Source organism: Haemaphysalis longicornis, unplaced genomic scaffold, assembly GCF_048455015.1.
Source record: "Haemaphysalis longicornis isolate Haplotype H1 unplaced genomic scaffold, Haemaphysalis longicornis Haplotype H1 scaffold_3, whole genome shotgun sequence".
In the NCBI taxonomy this organism is placed as follows: domain Eukaryota; kingdom Metazoa; phylum Arthropoda; class Arachnida; order Ixodida; family Ixodidae; genus Haemaphysalis; species Haemaphysalis longicornis.
The window spans coordinates 179,327,177-179,355,174 of record NW_027526335.1 but is presented as its reverse complement, the minus strand read 5'-3'; the positions used below and the strand labels follow the sequence as shown (position 1 = coordinate 179,355,174).

The 27,998-nt window shown below is 49.4% G+C and overlaps 1 protein-coding gene across 1 annotated transcript in view; it reads left to right on the top strand.

Moving 5' to 3' along the window:
* Positions 1 to 803: 803 nt before the first annotated feature.
* LOC144175564 (uncharacterized) overlaps positions 804 to 27,998 on the top strand; it is a 37,513-nt gene continuing 10,318 nt past the window's right edge. The window contains exons 1-3 of the mRNA XM_077704629.1: positions 804 to 955; positions 1,026 to 1,151; positions 1,786 to 2,002. Of these exons, the coding sequence (XP_077560755.1) occupies positions 804 to 955; positions 1,026 to 1,151; positions 1,786 to 2,002 (495 nt within the window). The remainder of the gene's footprint in view (positions 956 to 1,025; positions 1,152 to 1,785; positions 2,003 to 27,998) is intronic.

Sequence of the window (27,998 nt, the reverse complement as noted above, 5' to 3'; positions counted from 1 at the left end):
TATCCGTCGTACTCACTCTTACCTCCTCTTACACTTTGATTTTTTTGTACCTCGGCGGCGCCCACACGCTGGCGCCAGCTATCTCCTCATGATTTACTTTTCGTGTTTTCCTTATCTCGCCGTCGGCGACACGGACGCACATTGGAAACAGCGCTTGTGTTCGCATACGGGGTGGCGCGCCGTATGTCCCCGCCCCCTCTCCCTTCCCAACCCCTTAGCAATACTGTCATTCTGTCTAAAGACACGGACGCCTTTTCCCGAGCACGGCCGCTCGATGGAGACCTTGTTTCTATCGATGGCCGTGTCCCGAGACTCCGTCGACGGTCGACTGAGGTCTGCAGGACACCGCAGCACGCAGTCATAGCCCTTATTCACACAGCCGTCACCTTCTCCGTCACGGCACCGTCATGTCAACAAGAAGCGACGTTACCGAAACGGAGAAGTGTTCAGACTGGATTTACACCGGAGCTTTCCGTTATAGTACAGGGTTGTCTGCGTAGTGATCAGTTATGCCCCGAAACGCGCGTGGTTAATGTAAAAAGGAATAAAAAATGCCGTGATATGTATTGTTTAATGTGAATAGATTGCTCAAATAAAAAAATAACACTTTTGTTGAATGCTGAATTATTTCCTTAATTTTGTATTCGTTACCACATGCCGCGTTCGGGCGTACTCAGCTTTGGTAGTTGGCAACCATGCAAATTGCGAATCTGATCGCGGGCCGTCTGCTACAGGCTACAGGAGCGATGGCAAGCCATAACAACCATGCTACGTCTTCTGTTTTTCTGAGCACGCTTCTGCTGATGTTCGTGTTGAGAAAGCGCAAGTCTTTGCGTAAAAGGAAGGCTCGGTCGAGGAGCATGTGGATGCGAAAGATGTGCCGCCATCGTAAGTCCGGCCACTCGGCAACTCTAATCCCACTGCTGACACGATCTGACACGGAATACTTTTTTGAGTAAGTATTGTGTTTCGGAGGTGCAAGGTGAACCTAGATATGCAATACTGAAATATTATACTTGTTTCAGCTCCATGAGGATGAGTGCTGCAACCTTCGGCCAACTGTTGTCGTTGGTAGGGCACGCAGTACCGAAACGAAACACAAACTCGAGGGAGAGCATCGCGGCGACTACGCGGCTGGAAATCATGCTCAGGTAAGCTGAAATGTTCGTGCGCGCACGTGCACACGAACCTGAACTGAAACAAAATAACAGCAGACAAGGGATAGTGGTGGTGCGGCCCAGCCGCGAGAACGAAAGCCTACGTCGATATAAAGAATGCGTGTTCGAGACCTCTTTCGCTGCTGCCATGCGAGTCGGCCCGGTTCGTTTACTGGAGAATGGATCCTTGCATTAGCCCATGCGTGGTTCGTCCCATTTCGCTTATCTGGAAAGGACGGTTAGTTACGCGCGACATTGTGGTTGCTTCATAGGACGGTATCAAAAAAGTTTTGAGAAAGGTGATTTTTAAAAACGACATTTCACACTGGCCCTATTTCACCATACTTCCAGGCTTATTTAAAAGGCATTGCCCAACAGCAATGAATTTATAAAATGATCGACCTCAGTCAATGTATTTATTCACAGTGTTGAATCACGTCCAAATTAATTCGGCAAAATATTTTTATTTAGATTCACAGCCTTTCCGCAGTCAACCTGAAGTAATGGGAAGTGTGGCTGTGCGCCTCAATCAAAGGAAGCATAATATGCTTGCCTTATACTTGAGCTAATATTGTGTTCATCTACTTCCTTTGCTGTATTTCACAGCTACGGATACGTTTTTTTGCAGATTTCTTGCTAGCGGTGACAGCCTGCGCAGCCTGTCGTATGCTTTACAAGTTTGGATGTCGCCTTTGAGCAAAATAATATCCGAGACATCACTGGCGATCTGGAACAACCTGAAAGATGAATACGTCAAATGCCCCCGCACAGAATGTGAATGGAAATCTGTTGCAAGAGGTTTTCTTCAACGATGGAATAATACTGAAAAATGCTCGCCTCTTTTTGTATACACCCAAAAAAGTGCATCCACTTGCTGTTTGCTGAAGTTTTTTTTACATCTGGTTTTTACAGTACTTCAGACATTAAGGTTGTGAATACTAACAGAGTGTTTTTTTTTTCAGGGAGCATAGACGGGAAACATGCTACAATCGAGGCTCCCAGCAACTCTGGTTCCGAAAGTTTCAATTAGAAAGGGAGCTTCAGCAAACTCCTTCTAGCCATGTGCGATTCGGCCTACAAGTTTCTTTCTGTAGACATTGGTTGGTGTGGGGGTGAGAGCGACGGAGGGATTTTCGGCCGAAGTGCACTCCATCATGCCCTGGAATCAAACCGGCTTGGAGTACCTGGACCCTCCCGCCTCCTGGGGGTCACGTTGCACCTTACGTCATCCTTGGGGACGAGGCTTTTCCCTTAAAGCCTTACTTCATGCGTCCGTATCCGAGACGAGCCCTAAGAGGTGACCAGGAACGGGTTTACAATTATAGGTTGTCCCGTGGGAGGCGGGTAATAGAAAATGCTTTTGGCATTTTGACAAGCCGTGGCAGATACTGAGGCGGCGGTTTAAGGCAACAGAAGAAAATGTGAATAGATATGTCCTTGCAGCAGTAGCTCTGCACAACTTTTTTAATTACGCTTGACGAGGAAAAAGAGAGATATTGTCATCCACGATTTGTAGACAGTGAAGCGTGGAACGGAGATGTCATAGATGGGGAGTGGCGGAAAAAGGGGGAAGCTGTTCCCGTGTTTTCGGAGGCAACATACGTGGGGTCAAACAGGCCAAGTCGCATTGCTGAAGTTGTCCGCAATCGCCTAAAAGAGTATTTTATGGGTCCTGGACAAGTTGACTGGCAAATGGATTACATCCACCGAAGTAAGCCCAGGTGCAGCAAATAGTGGCAGTATTTAACAGTTTGCAAGATCCGTTTATTTTTTTTTAGCAAGGTAACGCGGTTTGTCGCCATCCTCTATCGATTCTTTCATATTGTTGTGGAACTACGCACACATTTGTTGGGTGCCTTTTGTGCTCTGTGGCAAGCAGGAGAAATGTGCCTTTTTACGCATTTGACATTTGTGACGTCACGCACTGCCCAAATCCTGCAACGGCGCCTCAAGCAGGAGGCGAGCAGCTGTTTCAGAACGCACAAACTAAATAGGGCACTGCAGCGCCTGCATCTGGGCAGGCACGAAAGTCACAGTGTGCTTTTGGTTGGTTGGTTGGTTGGTTCCTTGTGTCTTTTATTTCACATTGGTGGAAAAACTTTCACTTTGTCTTCCACACTTCACCCTTCATACCTTTTCTTCCCCTTTTCGTGCAGCATATGGTTACAAAAAGTTGGTGTTTGGATGTAGCGCAATATCCATATTTTTGTGGTTTCTGTTCCTAATTGGTGCTGTGATTCCCTTGTTCATTTTACACGTGTTTTTTATGTGTGCTGGTGCATTACAAGTACATCAGTATGTACGAATTTGTTTGTGTAACCAAGGTTGCTTTCATTTTATAGCTAATAAAACACCTGTGCACTGCCCTGGTTTCGTAAATGTGCTATGTTTCATAATAGCTTCTACACTTAACAAGCTGCTCTCATCCGGGACCTCATTTCTCTGGACTGAAGGCTGTGAAACAGCTTTCAAAACCCTAAGAGAAGCACTCACCTCTGGACCTGTATTATGCCATTTTGACGAGGCCGCCCCTACCGTTCTTCATACCGACGGCAGTGGGCACACTCTTGGTGCTGTTCTTCTCCAACGTACCGATGCCTCCTCGGAACGTGTTCTCCCCTACGCGAGCCGCACTTTGTGCCCTGCTGAAAAGAACTATACAATAACAGAAAAAGAGTGCCTTGCCGTTGTCTGGGCTGTGCAAAAACTTTGACCCTACTTGTACGGGCGGCATTTCTCGGTTCTAACGGACCATCACGCCCTTTGTTGGTTATCGTCGCTTAAAAATGTATCGGGACGTCTTGGCCGCTGGATTCTGCGTTTGCAGGAGTACGACTTCTCTGTCACAAGTCCGGCAGAACCCACAAGGATGCTGACGCTCTGTCCCGTTGTCCACAGTCATCCCCACCAGATACTTTAGCCTCTTTCGATTCCGCAACAGCATTGCCAATGGCACTTCTGTACATCACTGGACAAGCTCTCTCTTCTAACCTTGTATCTTTACAACGCGACGACACGTTCTGCCGACCACTCATTGACCAACTGGAGGGTTCAGAATTACCAGCCAACGGACGTTCCCGCCGAAGACTAAACAAATTTTATCTTCTGAATGGTGGAGCTCTTTACCGTCTCAACAATCATCCCACCGGCGACAGATGGGTTCCAGTCATCCCTCGCTGCCTTCGGAACCAGATCTTAGAAGTTTTCTATGACGACCCGACAGCTGCACATATTGCTTTCCACAAGACGTTAGACCGAATCAAAAGCCGGTTCTTTTGGCCGCGACTTTCGGCCAGCGTCGCTAAATATGTTGCGTCATGCCCTTCGTGCCAGTTCCGTAAACGCCCAACCTCGGCCTCTGCAGGGATGCTACAACCTCATCTTTGCCCTCCTGCTCCATTTGACATTGTTGGCATCGACTTGTATGGACCTCTTCCTCTGACGCCGACTGGTCATCGGTGGATCGTGACCGCTGTAGACCATTTGACCAGGTATGCGGAAACTGCCCCTCTCCGTACGGGTTGCGCTTCCGAGGTGGCAGATTTTTTCCTCCGAGCTATCTTTCTTCCGCCATGGACCTCCTCACATTCTTTTAAGTGATCGTAGCATAACATTCCTTTCGGCAGTCCTTGCGGAAGTCCTTCGATCGGCCGGTACTGCCCATAAAACAACTTCAAGCTATCACCCTCAGACGAATGAATTGACAGAACGATTCCACCGCACCCTCTCCGATATGATTTCCTGCTACATAAACCCCGACCACAAGAATTGGGACGTTATCCTTCCCTTCGTAACCTACGCCTACAATACCGCCGTTTAAAGTACCACCGGAGTTTCACCGTTTTATCTTGTTTATGGCCGCCACCCCCCTTCTCTTCTGGACTCCCCTTTCTTTTCCTGCCTGTTATCTACTACAGACAATTCACCGGATCATTTTGTTTCCCGGCTAGCGCATTGTCGGAACCTCGTCCGATTGAGCACTGCGTCCTGCCAGAACGACCGAAAATCTCGTTATGACGCAGCTCACCGAGATGTCTCCTTTCAAACGGGAGATGAAGTGCTGCTTTCGACGCCTCTCCGTGCGCCAGGACTGTGCGAAAAGTTTATGCCCCGCTTTATTGGCCCCTACAAAGTTCTTCAGCGTACCTCTCCAGTGAACTATTTAGTAGCTCCTACTTGTGCTGTCACCGACCGCCGGTGCCGCGGCGTGGAGATTGTGCACGTGTCACGTATGAAGCCGTTCGTCTACCGTTCTCCATCCCCTTGACTTTCGGCCAGGTGGCCGCCTCGCCGCCCAGGGGGAGAGGAAATAGTGTGAGCACAGTTACTCAGTCCTATCGGATATCGTGTCCTGCACTGGTTAATCTCATTACAACCTGAACCAGCCTGGAACACTCCTATTACCATCATCATCTCGCCGACGAGCACGTTCGTTTCGGGCTCCATCTTGGCTGGTCTTACACCAAAGCCGGTTGCACCGTTGCCTTGCAATAAACGCTTCACCACGACTCCTGGCCGACGTCTCTCACTATATTTATTTTACACCCTAACTACACTACTTGGACAGGTACAATTACGCTACTGAAAACAAACATTCTACACCCGGAGACTGAAACACAACTGTGGCAGCTCTATTTTGTTGCCACACTATGTGTATAGCTAATTTTCTCAAGGTTGGTTTTTCTTTGTTATTTTTATGAATGCTAGTAGGAATGCTACTGATGCAGTCTAACACAGTGAGGCAGGGTTGACATAAACAACACATAGACTTTTGTATTACCAGTAGGAACAGCCAGCTACCCAGTTGAAATTACGTGGATGGATGGGATCGGTTCATGTTGAAGATGTTGTAGATGGCTCGTTGATCAAAGGCACATGGCTGACGACGGTGTGCTCCACGATATTTACACTTTATTACACTATTTACGAGGAACTTGCAACTGACATCGCAGGTCCGAGCTAGAGACGAGCTCGGGACGAGCCCGCATCACGCGGGGCTCTCTATTCCCTCTGTACACCGAACACCTTGGTTTTATTACAAAAACCACGCCTCCAAGGAAGGCTGAAGCAAAGAAAGATAGAAGGGCACATAATTCACAGTTCTCGCCGTTTATAGGCCGCACAGCCACCCACAGGCGGAGCTCATAATTAGGCAATTGGCCCACCCCTTGTCCAAAACCCCTTTCCCGTTCCCACGCAAACTAGACGTCAATACTCAGAAAGGATTCGCACCGGAAGCCGCGACACTAAAAACCAACAAACTACCCAAGTCTGACGCGTTGTTGCACTGATTTAGGAGCACCCTCACAGGGACCGAAAACAATAAATCCCGAACCGTCGTTTCAATGCACATCTGTGTCGTGTGGGCGCAGTTTGTTTACGCGGATCGCCGCCATTGCTTCATCCCCGCTTCCCAGGGGCCACCTGCAGCTGCTTTCGGTCATTCCCCGAATTCCCCATTTCAAAACAACCGGCACAGTGTCGTGATTTGTTTAAAGAAAGTGGCCGCCGCCACTTTGACATTTCGCGTCTTTGCGTCGAGTTTGCCCAGCCATTTACGACCGGCCGCTTCCGGTCCGCTCCCGAACTTGACACCCGACGCGCCCGGTGCGAGCAATGCATCACACCGCCTCGCCCCTCTCCTGCTTCTGAGAATTAGCGGCAAACGGTTCCTTTCCGCTGCCGACGCGTTGAGCGGGGTCGCGGCCCCCGACCACGAGAGAAGAACAAAAAAAAAAAAACGGCACTCGAAAGGTTGATTCAACCTCCGGCGCTCACCGTCAAAGCAAACAAATAAAAAGAAACCTCTCCGGCCAGTCTTCGTAACCACTCGATGCAACTCCCCGGTCTTAACACGTCCCCACCAAGAATGTTGTATGCACACTAGTTGTACCTACAACATAAACTTCCCCAGAGGAACTTATAGTAAACCACAAATTCGGAAACTGCGAAAAAACTCAAAACAAAGCACAAATCACTGTAGATAACATACGCTTCATGCATCCCTTTCAAGATAACAGTATCCGTAGGTGATACAGCACACAGAATGCAAACTTCAATCTTCCCCTACAGACACTCCTACTAAATAAAAACACCAACACGCTCCTCACTAGCTCACTAGCCCCGCAAAAAGCGAAAACATTCAGAACGTCGAAGTGCAACAGCAATCTTGCTTTATACCCAGCACCTAAGTGCGAACTTTAAAAAACAAAAAACGAAGTAGTAATACAAACGACAATACCACTACAAACACATGAAAAATCATTCTCGTACTTTAAAGAGAGAAACAGACACACGACAAACCCACAGGCACAAAATTCGGCTACCTCTGTATAAGCTACAAAACAGCTAAAAAAAAGTTTACCGTATCTTCGCGTTCTCGCGCACGACTCCCAACACGCACAACAGGAACCCATAAGTGTTCAACCCGGCTGGGGGTTCCCTTCGGTGCAATGCGAGAGTTGAAATTGTAAGGCATTCACACCACCAAATACGCACGGGGTAGGGCCCCAATTGTACATTCCGTGGCCCGCCATGACCACACGCCAGCACAATGGGAGTCACTCGACCCTTTCATAGAACGCAAGTGCTTTACCGGCCCTTGAGCGCTACCCAACTGTGTATCGGAACCCATAACCGAACACGCGAGAGCTCAGCTACAGCGCGCATAACAAAGGCTAGATACTCCAAACACCCATGTTAAAAAACTGGCATCAACTGCCTCATCTCAGTTCACTACACACGTTCCCTTTCACTCAAATACGGATATAATGCTACAAACGAAACTCCGAAAACAACCACCGAAATGTAAGATGAAGGCTTGACACAACGAGAAAAGTGACGCAAATACAAGCCACACTGACACTAACCATTCACCTTAAGTGGCTATAGCATACCAGAACAAAAAAAAAGGTTATTCACAAGTTAACGTGTGCAAAGCGTTGGTGGCCGTCAGAGGGTTTTACCGCACGTTTCAGCTACCGTGCACGCTTCTTCCACGGCGGAATACAGCGACCATCGCACGGCACTTGATCCAACGACATGCACCTCCAGCTGACGCTAAACAATGCATGCTGTGGCTCGCAGTTTCCTTTGCTCCAGGGCGAACATGAACAGCCCACCCTGCGGAAACCTGCACGCCCAGGCCGCATCTGCGACTCGACACCTTGCCCCGCCTTACGCTTTCACTGCCGTGTCACTGCTGACCTACGGGCAAGTTGCAGTGCTGCAAGCGGGCTTTCCGCATTTTCGCAACCCCGGCTGACAATTAGCCGACGAGTCCCACTGCATTCAATATGCACCGCCTCCGCCTGGTTGGCACTGACCACACTCTCTAAGGCTTTCCTAGCCCTTGGCGCTTTGCCCTGGTGTGAGTCGAGGCTCACTTCCATTCTACTAGGGACCCGTGCGCCGTCCCCCACACCCAAGCCCAGCGTCAATTCTAGTTGCAGTCCCTCTCCTACCGCTTCTTCGCGGTCAGCCGTTTGCTCTATGCTTGTGCATGGAGTAGCGCTATGCACAAAACCCGACTGTACTGCATCACCAACGGAGAGCGGCTCAGTGTGCACGCCCACTGGAGTGACGATAGATGTTAAGGCCACCATCTTTCGAGAGGTTACGACCTCTTCCGTCACAACGGGCACGCTATGCAGTTTATGGACAACTGCACTGGCTTCCTCCTCAACTGAAAGCCGCTCATTGCTCACCACCACAGTAGTGGGAGCGCTAGATGGATTCTCAACCGCCGGAGCATCCTCACCTGCATCACCTACCTTCTCCGGCTCCTTAAGCTCGCGAACTTCTACGGGTGTCGCTCCGGCCTCACACTCCTTACTCTGAGGCGCTCGAAACGCCCACGATGGAGCGAACACGGTCAATATCCCGGTAGGCTCGCGGATATCATCTGTGAACTGACCGTTCCGACGAAACTTCGCTTTTTCAAAAGCGATTTCGGCCCTTCCGACCACCAGTTCAGCACTCAGCTCATCCGCTGACCAATCGGAAAGACCGCCAATGCCCCGACTACCCGCTAGCCTCACCTTTTGTGGCGCGTTCTGGGCATTGCGAAGAGCCAGCTTAGCTCGAAGCTCTTCAATCTCCCAAACCATAGCCATACGGCTCTGATCGGAGCCCCGACCTTTCCTTAGCGTAGTGGCCATGGTGAACCCGGAGAAAACAAATCAGGGCCCACCTGTGGTAACGCCGCCGTCCGTACTGACGCTGCGTCGTCGACGCACCTCCCTCTGGTCGAAAGCCCGATTCTTCTGCCGGCGGTCGTAGTCGTCGCCTAGCCGACGACTGGTTCACTCCAGCGCTCGAATGCCTGCCGTCGCTCGACCCGGGTGCTGTCTCACAGAGTACAGCCCTATCCAGTCCTGGGCGTCGTCCTCGTCGCTGCAGCCTGGAGCTTCTGCTCCCTCAAAGTCTCTCACGGAGAGGTCACCCCGGTTCTCGCCGCTGCAGCTCGGAGCTTCTGCTCCCTGGGGCCTCTCACTGGAATGTCGCCCCAGCCCTGGAGTAGCCTCTCTGTCGTCCGCCGGAAGCCTCTCGATCCATCCTGGTCACGGCACCAGTTGACGTTACGAGCATGGATGGGATCGGTCGATGTTGAAGATGTTGTAGATGGCTCGTTGATCGAAGGCACATGGCTGACGACGGTCTGCTCCACGATATTTGCACTTCATTACACTATTTACAAGGAACTTACAACTGACATCGCAGGTCCGAGCTAGAGACGAGCTCGGGACGAGCCCACATCACGCGGGGCTCTCTCCTCCCTCTGTACACCGAACACCTTGGTTTTATTACAAAAACCACGCCTCCAAGGAAGGCGGAAGCAAAGAAAGATAGGAGGGCACATAATTAACAGTTCTGGCTGTTTATAGGCCGCACAGCCACCCACAGGCAGAGCTCATAATTAGGAAATTGGCCCACCCCTTGTCCAAAACCCCTTTCCCGTTCCCACGCAAACTAGACGTCAATACTCAGAAAAGATTCGCACCGGAAGCCGCGACACTAAAAACCAACAAACTACCCAAGTCTGACGCGTTGTTGCACTGATTTAGGAGCACCCTCACAGGGACCGAAAACAATAAATCCCGAACCGTCGTTTCAATGCACATCTGTGTCGTGTGGGCGCAGTTTGTTTACGCGGATCACCGCCATTGCTTCATCCCCGCTTCCCAGCGGCCACCTGGAGCTGCTTCCGGTCATTCCCCGAATTCTCCATTTCAAAACAGACCGGCACAGTGTCATGATTTGTTTAAAGAAAGTGGCCGCCGCCACTTTGACATTTCGCGTCTATGCGTCGAGTTTGCCCAGCGATTTACGGATGGCCGCTTCCGGTCCGCTCCCGAACTTGACACCCGACGCGCCCGGTGCGAGCAATGCACCACACCGCCTCGCCCCTCTCCTGCTTCGGAGAATTAGCGGCAAACGGTTCTTTTCCGCTGCCGATGCGTTGAGCGGGGTCCGCGGCCCCCGACCACGAGAGAAGAACAAAAAAAAAAAAAAAAAACGGCACTCGAAAGGTTGCTTCAACCTCCGGCGCCCACAGTCAAAACAAATAAAGAAAAAATCCCCCCACCTCCCCTATGGGGATCGTGCGGAAATGCGAATGCATTGGGTGCACCGAATTCTTCTTTGCGGTATCGTTGCCGCGAGGGATTCAACTTCACCGACTTCCATCGCTATCAAGGCGCCAGTCGGCAAGCAGTCACGGAGAGAGGCGCACGCTCCCTGCATTTATATGGGCAGCGAGCGGAGAGGGGTACGCGGAGAGGAGAGAGAGACCCGCGCCAGCCCGCGCGCGAGCTCTCTCTCCGCCCCGAGCTCCGCGATGCGAGCGCCCTCACACGCCGAGCGCGCTCCTCCTCTCCACTCACTCTCCGCTACTCCGCCCGAGCTCCGCGATGCGAGCGCCCTCACACGCCGAGCGCGCTCCTCCTCTCCCCTTGCCCTCCGCTACTCCGCACCTGCTCCGGTTGCTAGGCTCGCGCCACAGCTGTTGCTAGGCGCACGCCGCTCAACGACGCAAGACAACCTGCGGCTAAGAAATGCATTCGCATTTAAAAAAGAAACCTCTCCGGCCAGTCTTCGTAACCACTCGATGCAACCCCTCGATCTAGGCTCGATCTAACACACCCCTTCAACTAAAGCCAGAGGCTCGTTCCTGCAAAGTTAATTCACTTCACCTAGTAAATTCATTTATTAAATTCACTCTGTTTCAGCATGCAAACGAATCTCTGTATTAATGTAAGAATGTCACTTGCGTGTGGTCAGGCTCCACATACTCGACAAGCAAATAGAAAACGACGCTGTTGGGAACAAGAAAGGTATTACGCATTACTATATAAACCGTCACACATTGTGCACCGTCGTACGATTTTGCGACAAACCATAACCCTGCGAAAACGGAAGCAAAACGAAACAAACTATTATTTTAGAAACACTTGCCACTCAAGATTCCTTTATGCTTCTGAGCCCAAGCGCGTGGGTTCGACATCGGCCGCGGTGACTGCTTTTCAGATGGAGGCGAAAACGCCCGTGCGTTGCCCTTTAGGCGGCCGTTAAAGGTATCAAAGTAGCTGTAGCATACTGAATCTTTTAAGGCTGAAAAGATTGTAATCACTAAATAATTGCCCGCACTGAGCTGTCTGAAACGCTTTGGTAACACGCACTATTCACATACGTTCCCTTGCGCTCCTTGGCCATCAGATGCCATTAATGATTTCAAGGTAGCGCCAGGTAATTTTGGAGACCTCTTCTCTCCCTCTCCGCGATGTTTGTGCGGCTTCCTGCGTGTTTTTTAGCCGCCGCCGCCTGTCCTTCATGTTGCCGAATTCCTTGGCTGCATCCTCCCCTGAAAACAAGATTTGCTGTGATACATGGTCCAACGCAGCGCCGTGCGTATCGCTCCCATGTTAATCCCAATGCTGCGCCGATCAAATGCCACCTGTTCTCTTTCATTTCCGTGTCCTTGAAGTCCGGTTGCCGGTTGTCGTACAAAAATCGGTGCGGCCTTACCAATTCAACAAGCGCCTCGGCGTTAAACTTGGCCATGTTTCCTCCGCTGCAGACGACGAGACTCATTTTCGCGTTCAATGTGCATGGATTCGACTGGCTGCCGGAATGGCTGAGAGTTTTAGTTAACAAACCGCCTGCTCACTTTCCGCTAAATTCAGCCGTAAAAATTTAAGTTTTCTGATGGGCTGATTTACCGCGGGGAGCTGTCCCGTCGCGTTGACCGAACGGAAACGTAGAGCTCAGCTTCCCATCACCATCCCACCATTTTCGGCCCATAACGGAATACGGTGACGGTACGGTGACGTGATGGGGTGAAAAATAGTTGTGGGAATGAGGGCATACACGACGAGCTGTGCGCCAGATCCCTCCATACACAGAGAGACAGAACGAACTTCAGAAAGCATTGGCGGCATTAGTTCGGGAAGCTAGCCGAAGCAAGAGAGCCCACGTTAACGAAACTGCGATTCGCCGCCGTGGCCGCATCGCCGCCTCTCCGAGCTCGCGGTGGCGACACCGCCCCGCTGGCGCCTGTTTGCGGCTGTAGGGAAGCAGAATAGTTCACGTACAGGGGGGATTAAAAGAAATGCGAACAACGGAGCGCACAGCCTCCGACGCATGCTGCACCGTCTGGCTGCAAAGACAGTAAACTGCGCGCATGCGAACTCCTTAGAGAGCATTTGAGAGTGTGGCCTACATTATTTGGAAATGCTTGATCGAGAGGCGACGCCGGTCGTTTATTTTGAGGCGGCTTTTCACGCTGCGTCGCCACTGAGCAGGATGATCGTTGAAGAGCATCATGCTAGCTGCAATTAGCCTCCTGCGCGCTTGGCTCCCAAATGAGTAGATAACAGGATGCTCAGTGGCGACAGAGCATAGCAAGACGCTTTAAAATAACTGGCTGGCGTTGTTTCTTTATCAAGCATTTCCTATAACAGTAGGCCACACTCTCAAACGCTCTGAAAAAACAACGCATGCGCGCAGTTTACTGACAGTGCAGCCAGACGGTGCGGCATGCGGCGGAGGCTGTGTGCTCCGTTGTTGGTATTTCTTTTAATCCCCCCTGTAAGAGCTCGCTCATACTGTAAATGCTAGACAAATCTTCCCCTTCGGCTTTCTTTGCGACCACATCCTCTCCCTTTTCAAGCCGTCTATAGAAAATAAAAATCCCTTTTATAGCTCACTGCCAGACTCGCCCTTGCTCCAAACGGCTCGCGTACGCAGTAAGCCCGCCATCATGGAACAGTGGAAACATTTTAAAGCAAAGCTTTCAAACTCTACCAGCCAACGGTTCTTTCGTGGCATGCGGGACAAGAAACTCCCAACGCGGCTGGGAAGGCGGACGGCGCTTTTCACACACGGAGAAGAGTGTAGATGGCGCGGGAATAGGGCGCTATTACCCAGCGTTCCCTGTGTTCACCCCGGCGGTGCGTCGGCGAGATCCTTCCGTCGCCTTTGCCGTGTGCTTTAGCAACGGTGTTGGACCTGCTTTGGCGCAGCTTTACGTCCATTGCGCGCTTACTTCGCATGAGTTGATTAGCTTGTTCGGCAGCACCTCCTGGGTAACCCGGACCCGAAGGAATTGTATATGGTCGTACGGCAAGGATACTTTAAGGATTGGTTTGCAGGGCAGGAAAACAAAATGGCCGCTAGAGAAATGCCACCTCTGAGACATCTGGCCGCTAGAGAAACGCCACCTTTTGCGCACTGATTGTAATGAATGGGACTGCGTTTTCAAAATTGCTGAATACCAAATTGGTTGTGTTTTAACAGGTAGTACAAAACACGAATGGAGCAACTGATTCTGATAAATATCGATTATAAAAGTTCCGTCAGCTTTCTCGCAATTCTCAAAGTTATGAAACTGTGTAGTTTAAATCTGTATAAATGGGAATCAGTAAGCTCACAGGCCGTATATTTGTGGTTTCTCCGCTTGTGTCGCGCAGTGGTGTAGCCCCGAGCTAGCACACAAGGATGGCTAGGTTCCGCTGTCTCACCCTTCTATACAGGTTTCTTTCCGATTTCTTTCTTCCGACGCACGGCCGAGCTACAACGGTGTCCGGCGCTCTAGCCCGGCCGTGGCCGACGTGCTGCGGTCGGACCTGCGCCATCGCGAATCCCAGGTAACGGCTGGTAGAATCTCTGCTTTTACTCTTTCTAGAGCCTCGTGTGTGAATCCAAGTGACGTCGCATTGGCAATTGTTGTGGGTGTCGTTCACAGCTTTTCTTTCCAACCACCTTCACAGGGTAAATTGGAGCCAATTTTTTTTTTCAAGTGTGCTTTTAACTGTGAAGCTGTTGTTGCTGGCCGTAAGTTGTGTGGTGTGCGGCATCATCAAAAAAGTGCGTCATATTTACTCCCGCATAGTTACTCCCGCAGCATGCCAACCACTTTCAGTATGGCGTCGTTGAAGCTTGAGCGTGGCGCACACAAAAATACCCACGTAACATTTCAGGTGTGTCTTCTGGTACCAAGAGGTACCAGGAGACAACTCGCGCGACGCATGCCCAGTTCAGGATATCGGTGGCCACCTTCGGACAAAACTGCACGGGCCCGCCAGTAATGCATGAAGATGACAACGATATACATGGATATGACAATAACTACTACTACTACTACTGTGAAAAGCGACTGTGCAACATGTAAATAAATGATTTCATACCTACAGCAACACGTGGTGGTGCTTACATAGCAAGAAAGTGCTTAAATCAAAATCATCAATCCTCGCTGTGGTTCAAGCCTTGAGTGACTTATTGCAATCTTCGACATTTTTATCTGTAGGTTTCTATTCCTCAACCGATGGCGTCGGCGTCTGACTAAAAAGCACTGCAGAAAAGCGAACTTTACACAGCGGGTTTCCCAAAATGAAGGCACATCAAGCGAAGGCACATCAAGCACCTGAAGAACAAGCGTTTCCTACGGTCGGAATTGAATCTGAGTTTCCCGTGATTTCAAGCCGACGTCTATCCAATTGCGCTATTCCGACACTGTTGAATGAGTTTGAATTTTAAACTGTGACTTTGACTGAGGTTGCACGGGAGAAAACTTCGCTTTTTAATTCTCGTAATACACAGACTTTTTTGTCGGTTGTATCAAGTTGTTCCAAGTAAACGACTGTTTTGGGGTATCCCTTATAGCCAATCTGAACCTTCTCATTTAAAAGACCCAATTTCTTTCTGGCTTTACGTAACGGTATCATTGTGGTGTCGGTATTAGTAGGGCCGCATTGAAGGTCTCCACAACATGGAATGATTCACGTGGTTTACAAACAAAGCGAAGTTAAAACTCCCATGCTGTAAAGAAGCAAAGTGAGTTGGAATGTGAATTAGTGGTGGTTGTCAGTGAGTGTGATTGGGGGATGGAAGTTGCGAGTGCGGGTGAGTGGAGGAAGCGAGTGGTGATTGCGAGTTAGAGTGGCCATGCAAGTGATGAGTGCGAGTGCTAGGGAGTGTAAGTGGCGACTGTGAGTGGTCAGCGTGAGCGTCAGTGACTGCGAGTGGTGACACCGAGTGGGGAGCGTGAGTGCGGGTGAATGTGAGTGGTGACAAGTTGTGAGCGTGAGCGCGAGTGAGTGCGAGCGATGATGACGACTGGTGAGCGTGAGTGCGAGTGAGTGCGAGTGGTGAGGACGAGTGGCGAGCGTAAGCGCGAGTGAGTGCGAGTGTTGAGAACGGAGTGGTGAGCGTGAGCGCGAGTGAGTGCGAATGGTGGGAACGAGCGGGGAGCGTGACCGGCAGTGAAGGTGAAGGGCCGGGATTGAGTGCGAGTGGAGTGGGTGGAGTGGGGAGCGTGAGTGGAGTGAGTGCGTAATGATAAATATATTTTATGAGTGAGTGGGAGTGAGGGACATCCACTTTTCCCGAGCTATGCCCGCACCATTCTTATGGCATAGTAGTTCAGTATAAAAGCACACTAGAGACATCTATCGGCAAGTGGCCGAGCGGACAAAAGAGAAAGCGCTCGCCTATCCCTAAGAAATTCATGCCGACACCAAAATAAGCAGGTGGCAAGCAGTTGACCTGGGCCGGCTATTTCCCTTGTGTCTTGCGACAAATAGGTTGTAGGACGCTGCACGATACAGTACCTGACGCCAATGTAATGGTTTTAAGCTTGGTGGAACATGGAAAGTGCTTTTTGCTGCTGCCCGCAGGAACGCTGCCGCACAACACCGCCCCTACAGCGCGCGCTCATTCGCAGTTTTTGAGCCATGAGCAACTCGACCAGCTTGTACTGGCTCGTAAAAAAGTTGGGGTTGAAATGCAAGAAAATGTTGTCACACTGTTGAATGGAACAGCCACTCTCTTCCCGTAACCAAAGTTAACGCGGCGCACCCTACATTATGAGTCCATTCGAACAGGACTTGTACAAGAAAAACGATCGCTGCGGCTTAGCTCAAGTTACCCTGGATACGCAAAGCGAAAGATTAGCCTAGCCTATTTGGACGTTGGTTTGAGGTGGTTAAACTTTGGTTTACCTTTAATTATTACACTATTTTTCCGAAGGAAGCCTTTACCAACATTTGTGGCCGCGCTTCGGGTGCTTTCCGAGCCAAGGGCTCACCGGGAGATACCCGCGGGGTGGTGAGACGTCGCTTCTCTACGGCGGCTCAAAGACTCCAGCCCCCGCGCAACGCCCAGAAAAGACGACCTGGCCCCGTTCTGACTCATGGCCACGGTCGCATGCATGCGTCGAATCACGTGGTCAGGCGAGAACCAGCGGCTGAGATTGCAAGCGCCAAGCCGGCAGCGGCTGCGGCGAACGCGGCTGTTGGCGGAGGTCGCAGCGGCGAGACACACAATCCGTTTCCAGAGGTACGGCGCTGCTGAGGTGGAATAAAGGTCAAACTTACCGTGACGGTGAAACCGCTCGACAATATTAGTAAAGCTGTGCTTTAATACACAAACAGCATCTCTGGCAGCACGGCAGGCATGGAGGAGTCGCGACTGCCTGCTATGCGTATGGCCTGTGCATACGATGCCGCGTCGGCAACGGCGACGTGCAGGTACCGGATTGGCGGCGCACGCACATGGTTGCTGGCCTGCGCGCTACGCCAGTGAATAGACCCTTAAGAACGCCAAAGAAGCTCAACTGACCCCACATTTAGAATAGCAACTTTATTGGACATGATGTCTTTCCTAGTATTACTTTTTTAGTTCAGTGCGGGTGTAGGAGGCACCTCCACCCAAGTTTTGTGTGTACGTAATCTTCCAGCAAGACCCAACATCTAACTCATACCCAATATCATGGGGCAACCTCATGCATTTACAGCCATCCGTGCAGCCGTCACCAAGTCCTGGTCCACGAAAGAAGCACTGCAAAAAGATAGAACCCGACACCAGTTACTTTCAATAGAAGTGAACTGGCAATGAGTATTCAAAAAATGCAGTTTAATAAAGAATAAGAAACCACGAATGATGCATTTTAGTTGATCAATTGCCTTAGATCTTTTAGCTATTTTTTCTCACGCCTTCCTCTGTATCATACCAAGATTGCTAAATGCGCTAAGTGGACAGAACATGGTTATTTTTAACTTTAAGTTAGTGGTATAATTTTTTTTGGTGTTGTGCTCTCCGGTTTTTAATGCCTGTCTACATTTTTTTGCGGATAACTTTGGTTAAAAAGCTTCTATTTTGAAAATAACGCTTTCTCATTCTTAGTAGACACGCCAATGTTATTAATCAAACTGGCAGAATTGGGTAATTAGTGTATAATGCAGAGCGTGCAATATCGTATTATAGTTTAAAACAATGAACCAGAATGTAACTGCGCGACTACACCTATATACAACGATCTTTTTTTGCGTCAGTAAAGAATATTTCATAATAGGTACTAGTGTCTCTCCGTGGTGTTCCTTGGTGCCTTTTATGTAAATGTAAGACTATGTCTGTGTACAATACTGCTATGTTGGTTTTTCGGCGTACCTGAAGACGCGTTGATAGCATGTATTCCTTGGTGTATTTTTCACTGCTGTTAATACAGGCGCAACCACGTCATCAAGCTACTTCTCACTGTGACCTTTTCCAGCTTCTCCATCCTTTCTGTTGCAATAAAAATAGATTTGCTTTATTTGACTGTGATAGTTTATTTTAAAGGAGCCATGAAGAGAAAACAAAAGTTTGTTTTATTCGAAAGATTAGGTGTTTCATAGTACCCCAAGCGCTTTCCCGGAAGCAAATGATGCTTTATTCACTGAGAAATAAGGCAATTTAAGCCAAAATTTTAAATCTCCCGCTAAAATTGAACATTCCGTGACGTGTACAATGGCGTCATACAGCCGGTCCATGAAACAGATACTTAGTATGTCGACTCCATATAGCACCCACACGCGGGAGTCGATCGAGACGGCGGCCATTTTAAAAATACTAGTAAAACCTAGTGCACCCGCAGCCCTAGTCATGGAATCGCCTGATCCGGAGAACAAAACTCTCGCCGAGGAGCTCGGGCTTGCATTTAACAACCTCACACCACAAAAACGCTCAATGCTTCTAAGTGCACGAGCGGCAAGAGTTGTGGGATACGCGGTGGACGGGAAAGCGACCATTCCGCGATAACCACAACAGACGAACGCCCAGCCGTCGGCACCGCTGCCTCGTCAGCCCCGTCGCGACGGACGAATATAGACTGGTACGTATGTGCCGTATTTTGATTACGGTTAATAATAGTTCAATTTCAGTAGCAGTATCACTTATGCCAGTTGGCCGGTGTCGTGTATGGAAAGCCGTTCGCGCGAGCTCTCTGCTTCGACCAGAATGAGCGTCGATGCGCGGTGTTTACAGCATTTTTTCCCCAAGGTCAGAGCGATTTGACGAAGTCGGCGACGAGCGCCAGCATGTCCCAGGAGTGAGCTAACGTAAGGGTCCCTGCCGTAACTGAACAAACTGAAGTTTTCAGTGGTTGTAAACAGGAAACGAGCTCGTAACGACAGCAGCAAGCCAACGCCATTCGAAACTTACGCGACGACTGGCACTATCTCGTCGCTTCTTGCTGTTCCTTACTCCCCTCGTTTCTATTTTTACCTTTGCTGGTTGGCGATATGACGGCCAACCTCCTGTGAAGGGATTACGATACGAAGCAAGGTCGCGGCTGTGCGTGCTGGAACGGTTCGTTGGCCCCGAAGAGCCTCGAACCCGAAAATTCGTCTGCGCGACGGCGAGATGTCGAGCTCGGCCCGCGCCTAGTTTCGTACGCATTGGCGCACACGCTTGCGAGTTCGTTCGGACCTTCAACCGTTTACTCCACCGTTCTTTGTCATAAAAAGAATGTGCAGTATGTTTCACGGGCATTTAGCTCGCTATGCAAGCTGTAAGCCCTGCCTAACATGCGTTTGCTTTTGCCGGCCTCCGCCAATCGCAGAGCATTTCCAAGTGACATCAAAGGTTCTGTTGCGGAAAATAAGCTGGTGGGTCGCATGGTCATTTCCTTTTTTCCTAATTATGTAGCTTATTTGAGCGAAGTTTGCGTTATAAGTGGTGTCGTTATGGTTCTAACGAGGCAATCTTTCGAATGAACCAAACTTGTGTTTTCTCTTCATGGCTCCTTTAAGGGACTTGCATCATGCAAGTAATCTAGAGTGGGCTGGCGCTATTTCCTTTTGACTTTACTGCGTTTCGCAATGAGCAAAAATATATAGAACCAATTATGGACCTTCTATGAATTCAAAACATGTTTTTTGAGAAAAAAAACTTTTGTTTTGTCAAATAAAGCATCACTACAGTAAGAATATCACTGCCAGAATAATTCTGCCCTAGAGCGAAGAACATAAAAAATAAAAACCATTCGCCAGCGGAAACAGGGGTGCGCGCGAAGGTAGTCCATTTCTGAGGAGCAGTAAAGCAATAGCATTTGCAATCCCTGTCAAACCAAGTGCCCAAGGCCTGCTTGCCGAACCCTTGAGCGAGCTGCCGTGGCCGTTTAAATTGGATTTCTAATTGCTGAAACGCAGGTATGCAAGCACGGGCGCGTTCACGGGCTCGCTCATGTTGTCGTTCTTAAAGGGCTACCTTCTCTTCGACTAAGCAGACCAAGGATAGCCTTCCTATGGCGCAGTTAGCATTCACCTGGTGAGAAACGGAGCGGGTAGAGCAAGCTAACCTCTTTTTACTACCTCTTAACAGTGGAAGACCTGTGATTTGCAGAGAGTAAGCGTGATCTGGAGCGACATCAGAGCCTCGGCTCGAACACAGCAGACTACGAACGAGCAGAGTGACAAAGAATGACAGCGTAAAAAAGGTGAGGCGCCACAACAGCATGCCACAAAAGAGCGCAGCGACAAAGCAGCATAGCTTTAAAAGAACACGCTATGAACGATCAGAGCGACAAAGAAGGACAGCGTAAAAAAGGCGAGGCGCCACAACAGCATAGCACAAAACATCGCAGCGACAAAACAGCACGACTTCAAAAGATCACGCTACTAACGAGGAGAGCGACAAAGGAGGACAGCGTAAACAGGGCGAGGTGCCACAACAGGATACGACAAAAGAGCACAGCGACAAAACACCATGGCTTCAAAAGATCACGCTACGAACGAGCAGAGCGACAAAGAAGGACAGCGTAAAAAGGGCAAGGCGCCACAACAAGATATGACAAAAGAGCACAGCGTCAAAACAACGTGGCTTCAAAAGAGCACGCTACGAACGAGCAGAGCGACAAAGACGGACAGCGTAAAAAGGGCATGGTGCCACAACAGGATACGACAAACGAACACAGCGAACAAACAGCATGGCTTCAAAAGATCACGCTAGGAAACGAGCAGAGCGACAAAGGACAGCGTAAAAACGGCGAGGCGCCACAACAGCATACGACAAAAGAGCGCAGCGACAAAACAGCACGGCTACAAACGGGTGCGCTCTAAGACGAGGGGGCCTATTTTGCAAGAAAGGGTCACCGTGTTGAAACGATGTGGTGGCGCTATGCAACTGCATGTGTTCACGGGTTGAGGCACCGCTTTGAGGGACGGAGAGAGAGTAAAAACCCCTGAGGGAGCCGTGTAACAAGGCCGCAAGCCGATCTGTGGCACTGCTGTGCTCACGTGCCCTCAAATCAGCGCCCCAACCCGTGAACACACGCATTTGCATAGCGCCACCACGTCGTTTCAAAACGATGGCCTCTCGGGCTAGACAATTGCACCCAAGAGCACTCAAGACGTTGGGTGCTTATCTCTATTCTCACCGTACAGTCTGCGTACGATGCCTTAACTGCACCTCAGGTAAAAAAATAGCTTCAGTCTCCTGCGTATTGCTGTCTTACGTTTAAGTTTGGTTAGCCAAAAATGTTCACACAAAAATAAAATTTTGCCCAAGCTTTTTTTCTTAGTCATGTTTTGTTTGTTCGCTCGTAGCCTGACAATTGTGACTTTGTTATGTATTTATATTGTGATGTTATGGCGTAGTTGGAGCTGCTCACAAGTCATGAGGAAGGTGACCTTATTGCAAAATCGGTAGTATTTACAAAAAAACAAAAGACGCAAAAGGAAGGAGGGAGTCGCGAACTAAGGCGTAGCAAGCATGCCCTCCTGCAGTAAGAAGGGTCCATGTCCAACCCGCGGTGAATTTCACAAGGAAGCCCCACAGTTCTGGCGGCGGCTGCGAGTAGAAGGTCCCGTCGGAGGTGACTACCACTTGCGGTTGTGGTGGACGTGGCGCGGCCCCGGCATCTGAGCACAGTCACGGCGCCATGACGACGTTACCGTTGATTCACCTGAAGACGCTGGTCGGCCGGAACACGAGCAGTGCTTGGGGTAGCGCTCCCGCAGTCCGGGCGACTGCCGCTGGAGAGCAGGGTCTTCGCAAGATCGGCGTACCCGCAGTCCAGTCGACTGCCGCTGGTCTGCCAGGCTACGTCGTCGTAGAGGATCCGCTGATTGCCCTCGATCGCTTCTCGATATTCCTCGAAACCCCGTCCCTTTTTCCTCTTCTTTCTCGCCTACCTTGTCTGGAGACCCATTTGTTGTTGTTGTTGTTGTTGCGCCTTTAGGTATGGCACATACCCAATCAGGGGATCGGCCAATCAACAGAGGATGGTTAAAATGAATGGAATTCTTATCTAATCACGAGACGTTTAGGAAAGATAATATAGACCGGTTGGAAAACTTTTTGAGAAAAAAGGAAAAAAAATCCTGAAAAATCAAAGCGAGGGTTACCAATCGCAATCATAAAGAGAATCGTTTTGAATTTTCAATGTAGCGCAGGAGGACAGAGCATATATCCCGGCGGCAGAACCCCGTTTCGGATGCCCCGAACGATAGAATAGCCGGCACTGTTAGGGATATCCCCAAACTGTCAAGCGGCACCTCCAGGGACTGACGTCTCAGTCGGGAAAAACGTCGGCATGTCAAAAGGTAGTGATCGACAGACCCGTCTTCGTTGCAATAGCTGCACAGAACTGTTGGCGCCAGACGAGACCTGTGCAAATACCTACTTAACGTGGGTACTCGACAAAGTAAGGCTGTAATAACCACCTTTAAGTTGCGTGAAGGGCACCATTCAGGTTTCCATGAGAATTTAAGATGATTAAAATCCCTGAATGATAGTAAAACCGATTCTTCCTGTGCTTGGAGTTTCAGCATCCTACGGTACCTAGCTGCTGTTATTAAAGGTGTCGGCTCTACGACGTCAACTACAGGCCCAGAAAGTGCTACCCTTGCTAGAGTGTCGGCAGTCTCGTTGAATGTTATTCCTGCATGACCAGGAACCCAAAGAAGGTAAATTTCAGTGAAGTGAGGTGGCAGGAGTGACCGAAACGTCCGCAGAAGGGGAGTGTCTATAGGGGGAGAAAGGGCTAGGCATACAGAAAAAGAATCAGAAATTATCATTGGAGATGTATTTGAAACATCCAGCTTTCGTAGCGCCAGGACTATTGCCAGGAATTCCGCAATGAATATGGGGATAAAATCACGCAGACGAACCGAAAAGGTCCAGTGAAGGGAAAAGGAAAATATTCCGAAATCGGATTTTTCTTCTCGTTGAGAGGCATCTGTATAAATTATAGCACCTGGCTGCATAGAGGCCAAATAATCTTCGAGAAGACGATTGAGTAGCCGTGCTGGTAAAAGTTTAGCATTTTTGGGGAAAATGTTCCAGAAATTGATAGAAAGAGGTGAACTCCTGTCAGTATATGGAATAATCTGATTTATTGCTACACCCAATGGAGAAAGGAAGCTCTGTATCAAAGTGCTTTGTGGACATAAGGACCTGGGCCATTGGTGCACCATAAACGCACTTGGTTCTGCAATAAAGATAAACTGCGCCCTGTTCACCTCAGAGCTGTAAGCTCTCAGAAAAGTTTCAACAGTCAGAATCCGGAACCTATTAAGCAGAGGAGGAACGCGCGCTTCCAAGTAAACTACTGCATTTGCTGCATTCTTAGGCAACCCTAAACAGCAGCGAAGAGCCTGGCGCTCCAGAATAACCAGACGATGAAGCTTATACGCGGCGCACCCAGAGAATAACACGCACCCAAACTCCACAATGGGGCGAACGTACATTCTGTATATCATAAGAAGGGTCTCTCTGCGCATGCCCTTCTTTCTATGACTGAGACTTCTCAACATCCCAACAGCACGTGCACCTTTGGCCTCAATTAGGGCTATATGTGGGGTCCAGTCAAGTTCACTGGTGTAAATAATCCCGAGGTACTGTAAAGAAGGAACCTGAGGAATTATGCACTGTCGGTAACTGAGAGTAATGTTAACAGGACCTGAGATTGGAAAAACTAATAAGGAACATTTGTTCACATTCATAGAGACAAATACTGTCCAACCAGGAGGCAATAATGTTCAGATAAGACTGCAATAATTTGTAAAGAGATTGAATGTCAGGTGCTGATGCAAAAAACGCAATATCACCGGCATATACATATGTAGAAACACCAGAAACCACCGGAATAGCGCTTACAAGGATGTTAAAAAGAACAGGGGAAAGGACCGCCCCTTGCGGTACGCCCCTAGACTGTGGCCGCTGTGAGGAGGTAACATTAAATTTTACACAACTGGACTGCCTGTCTCTCAGAAATTCACAAATCCAAGCTATGATATATCTTGGGAAGTTTAGGACTTGTAACCGGGACAACAACACAGGGTATTCGACGCTATCAAAAGCTTTTCCTACATCTAGGGTTACTAGGGCCGAAAACTGGTTAGTGCGACGGGCTAGTTTAATCCGGCTTTCAAGGTCCATATGCGGACTCCAAATCGAACACCCAGGGCGGAAACCAACTTGGCTAAAGATTCTAGAACTGGACACCAATTGCATTATGCGCTGCTGCAAAATCCGCTCGATTATTTTAACCACATTAGATGTCAACGCAATAGGCCTGACGTTTTCAATCAAGAGGCCCTGACCAGCATTCTTAAGTACCGGAAGTATTTTGGCGAGACGCCAGACATCGGGATCCATGCATGTCGAATAGAATACTTGATCATGTTAAGTAAATGATTGGGAGCCTCGTCAAGCATAATAATAATATAACGTGTGAGCATAATAATAATATTATGCTCACATATCTTGATCTATGATAAGACTGTTTCGGCTATATATTTTGATTGTTGGAAATGATATTAAAGGTATAAAATATTGTATGTTGTTGTCTCCTGTCTGTTTTATTATGAAACATTGTGAACCTTTGTATCAAGGTGTAATGTATATATGTTGGTTGTACGCTTGTTCTTTCATTAAGTTCAATGTAAGCTTGTGTTTGTGTTTTTGTTCGATCATGCTTGTCGCTGCACCTTGCCAAATTCAGGGGCAAGGACCTTTGTCAAGCTGCTGCATGGCGGCGCTTTTTGTCCTTGCCCTAGCATTCGTGTTGTTCTTTGTTAAGAATGGTGAATAAATGAACTGAAAAAAAATAATAATAATAACTTCAGCATTTCAGTTGTAATGCCATCTGGGCCAGGAGCTGCAGCAGTCAATTTAGTCATGACGTCAGCGAGCTCTGATAGCGTTACCTCTATGAAGTCGTCTACCACGTCTGGCGGAGTAAATGACATCGCTCAGGAAGACGAAAAACGAGCTTGAAGCCCATCAGCTATCGACTCTAGGGACTCTAAGAGTTCACCTGAAGATAGCACCACAGAGTCTGTATTATCTGGAGAGGGTACTGCTTTCCGCGATCGAAGAAAGCGAAAAAGCGCACGCGTATTGTTAGGCTTGGAGAGACACAGAGATGGATCTGTGTCATAAGTCTGTTTAGCATTAGAAACAGCGTGTTTGAATACCGCTGAAAAATATTTGTAGTTGCACCAGTTAAGCGGGGATAGGTTATGGCAAAGTTTCTTCCAGGCCGCCTGTCTGCGTCTAAAGCTGCGCGAACATTCTTCGTCCCACCAGGGACTCGGCAATACTGACTTCTTCGATATCACTTCAAATAATGACGACTGAGCTGAAGAGGAAAGGGCGGAACAAAGGCCTCTCGCACATTCAGCTTCATTTTGTGTGACCAGAGAGGACAGGGACTCCTTCAGAGAGGTTTGAAACCTTTTATAGTTAACAAAAGAACGGCTCTGGCGGTTAACGAAACGGAAGGGACACGCAATGTCAAAAACTATTGGGATGTGGTCACTACTCGACCCGCCATCAACGGTCGACCAAGAAGGCACTGAAACACCTCGAGAAGATATAGTTTAATCCAAAACAGATTGCGTTTGTCCCTTATGGTAGGTTGGAGAATCCGAATTTATGCATGTTAAGTTGTTATCTGTAATCCAATACAACAAGCGATTACCGCAAGAATCCGTCCGGAAGCCCCAAGTAACGTGGTGGGAATTAAAGTCGCCTGCGAAGATAATGGGAGGAGCCAAATCAAGTGGTTCGGAATCAACGACGCCACTAGGAAAGTACACGTTGGCCAATGAGAAGGGGAAGCAACCAGGTAGCTTTAATTCCAGCACTAAAATTTCATAGTCTAGGCGTTGAAGTTGGAAGGACACATTCGCGGTGTGGGCAAACTTTGTAGATATCAAACTTAACAGACTGCCACCTCGGGTTGGCCTGTCTAGTCGAAAAGTGCGGTAATTATAAAGTCCAAATTTTTGGTTGCTACTAAGCCAGGTTTCCTGTAGCAAAATTACGTCTGGGGAAAATTTGGAGCACAAAGTAAATCCGCAAAGCCTGCCGAAACAGAGCGACAATTTCACTGAATGACTTTTGGTGGTGGTGGTGGAGAAACATTTATTCAAGCGAAAGAGGTTAGCGCTTGAAAGCGGGAGAAGCCCTCAGTCCAGGGCCCCTGCGGCGGCTGCGGTTCTGCGTGCCCGGTCCACCAACTGTCGCTGGTCCTCAGGGTCCGAACTGCACAGCGCGGCCTCCCACTGCTCGAAGGTGGGTGTGCGAATAATGGGGGCTGCTGGTGTGTTTTGGCAAGCCCACGTGGTGTGGTACAGTGTTGGATGTTCGCTGCAGTGTGGGCATGTTGGTGGATACATTGTGGGGTGTATGATGTGCAGGAAGCTAAGGTGGGGGTATGTGTTTGTCTGTAGTTGCCGCCAGGCTACAGCCTCCTCTCGGGTGAGCTTCTGGTGCGGTGGTGGGTAGGCACATCTGGCAAGGCGGTGGTGTTGCAGAAGTGTACGGTACTGCTGCTGGACAGGCTCTGGGTCACGGAGCGACTGGTGCGGTGCCCGGAGGGTGCATGCTCGGGCTGTAGCGTGTGCTCGCTCATTTCCGTCAAGCCCTGCGTGACCTGGCGTCCATATTAGTACAGTTGGGTTTAGGGTGTCCTTGTGCTTTTTTAGAAGTCGGAGAGCGCATATTGAGATCCGACCGTTGCCGTAGTTTCTGCATGCCTGCTGGCAGTCTGTAATTATATGAAGTGGGCTATTCGAAGTTGGAGACGTCATCGCCAGTGCGATGGCCGTTTCTTCGGCTTCAACAATGTTTGTGGTTTTTACGGTCGCAGTGCGAACGATATCGCCCGAGCCGTCAATGACACTAACTGCTGTGGCTGGATGGGACGCGTAGTGGGCCGCGTCCGTGAAGCGCACATGCGGGTGGTCAGAGTACTTCCCTTGCAGGAATTGTACCCGTGCTTGCCTGCGCTGTACGTGATGCTCAGGATTTAGAACTCCTATGATTCATAGAGACCGGCTGCAGCAACTGCAACTTGTAATATCTGATTCTTGGGCTTTGAAACAGATTTACCTTTCTTGGATTTTGCTTTTGGCTGCACTTCCAGGGTTTCGGTACTAGGTGATCCGGAACGTTTACTAGACTGAAGAACAGTCTCCATAGGCCAAGCCTGAAGCTCCATGTCCGAGTCTGAAGAGGGCGAAAGGGGAGTCAAATACTCGTTGTCGGCCGTAGGACCACGAACAGACGAAGTTCGTGCGAACAGACGAAGCGTAAGTAGGATGTTCCGATCCACGCACCGAAGTAGTGAGAGTAGACGAGACTTTAGCAGAATCCGAGGCAAGATTAGCTGCTGAGGGCAGCGGACCTTCAGGGGCGGTGGAAACTTGCTGGATCACTTGGGGAGAGGAGGTACACAAAAGGGGAGCGGGCTGCAAATGTGGCGCCAGCTGAGTCACCACTGTGCGAGACACGCACTCGATTATGGTGGAAGTTAACTGGGTGATTACTGAAGAGACACCCTTCTCAACAGCCGCTGCTACAACGGAAGCAAAAGCTGGGTCAGCGAGGGAAGACTGTTGGAGCTTGGCAACGGCTTGTTCAACCGCTGCAACAATGGTATTCACTACGGCTGCATCAGCGAGTGATGGAGAGTGTTTGGCCGTAACTCCAGCATAACCATGTGTCCTTTCTTTGACAATTATAACAGCATCCCCGCGCGAGCAGCGGCGCTTGCCCATGACCTCGACATCTTAG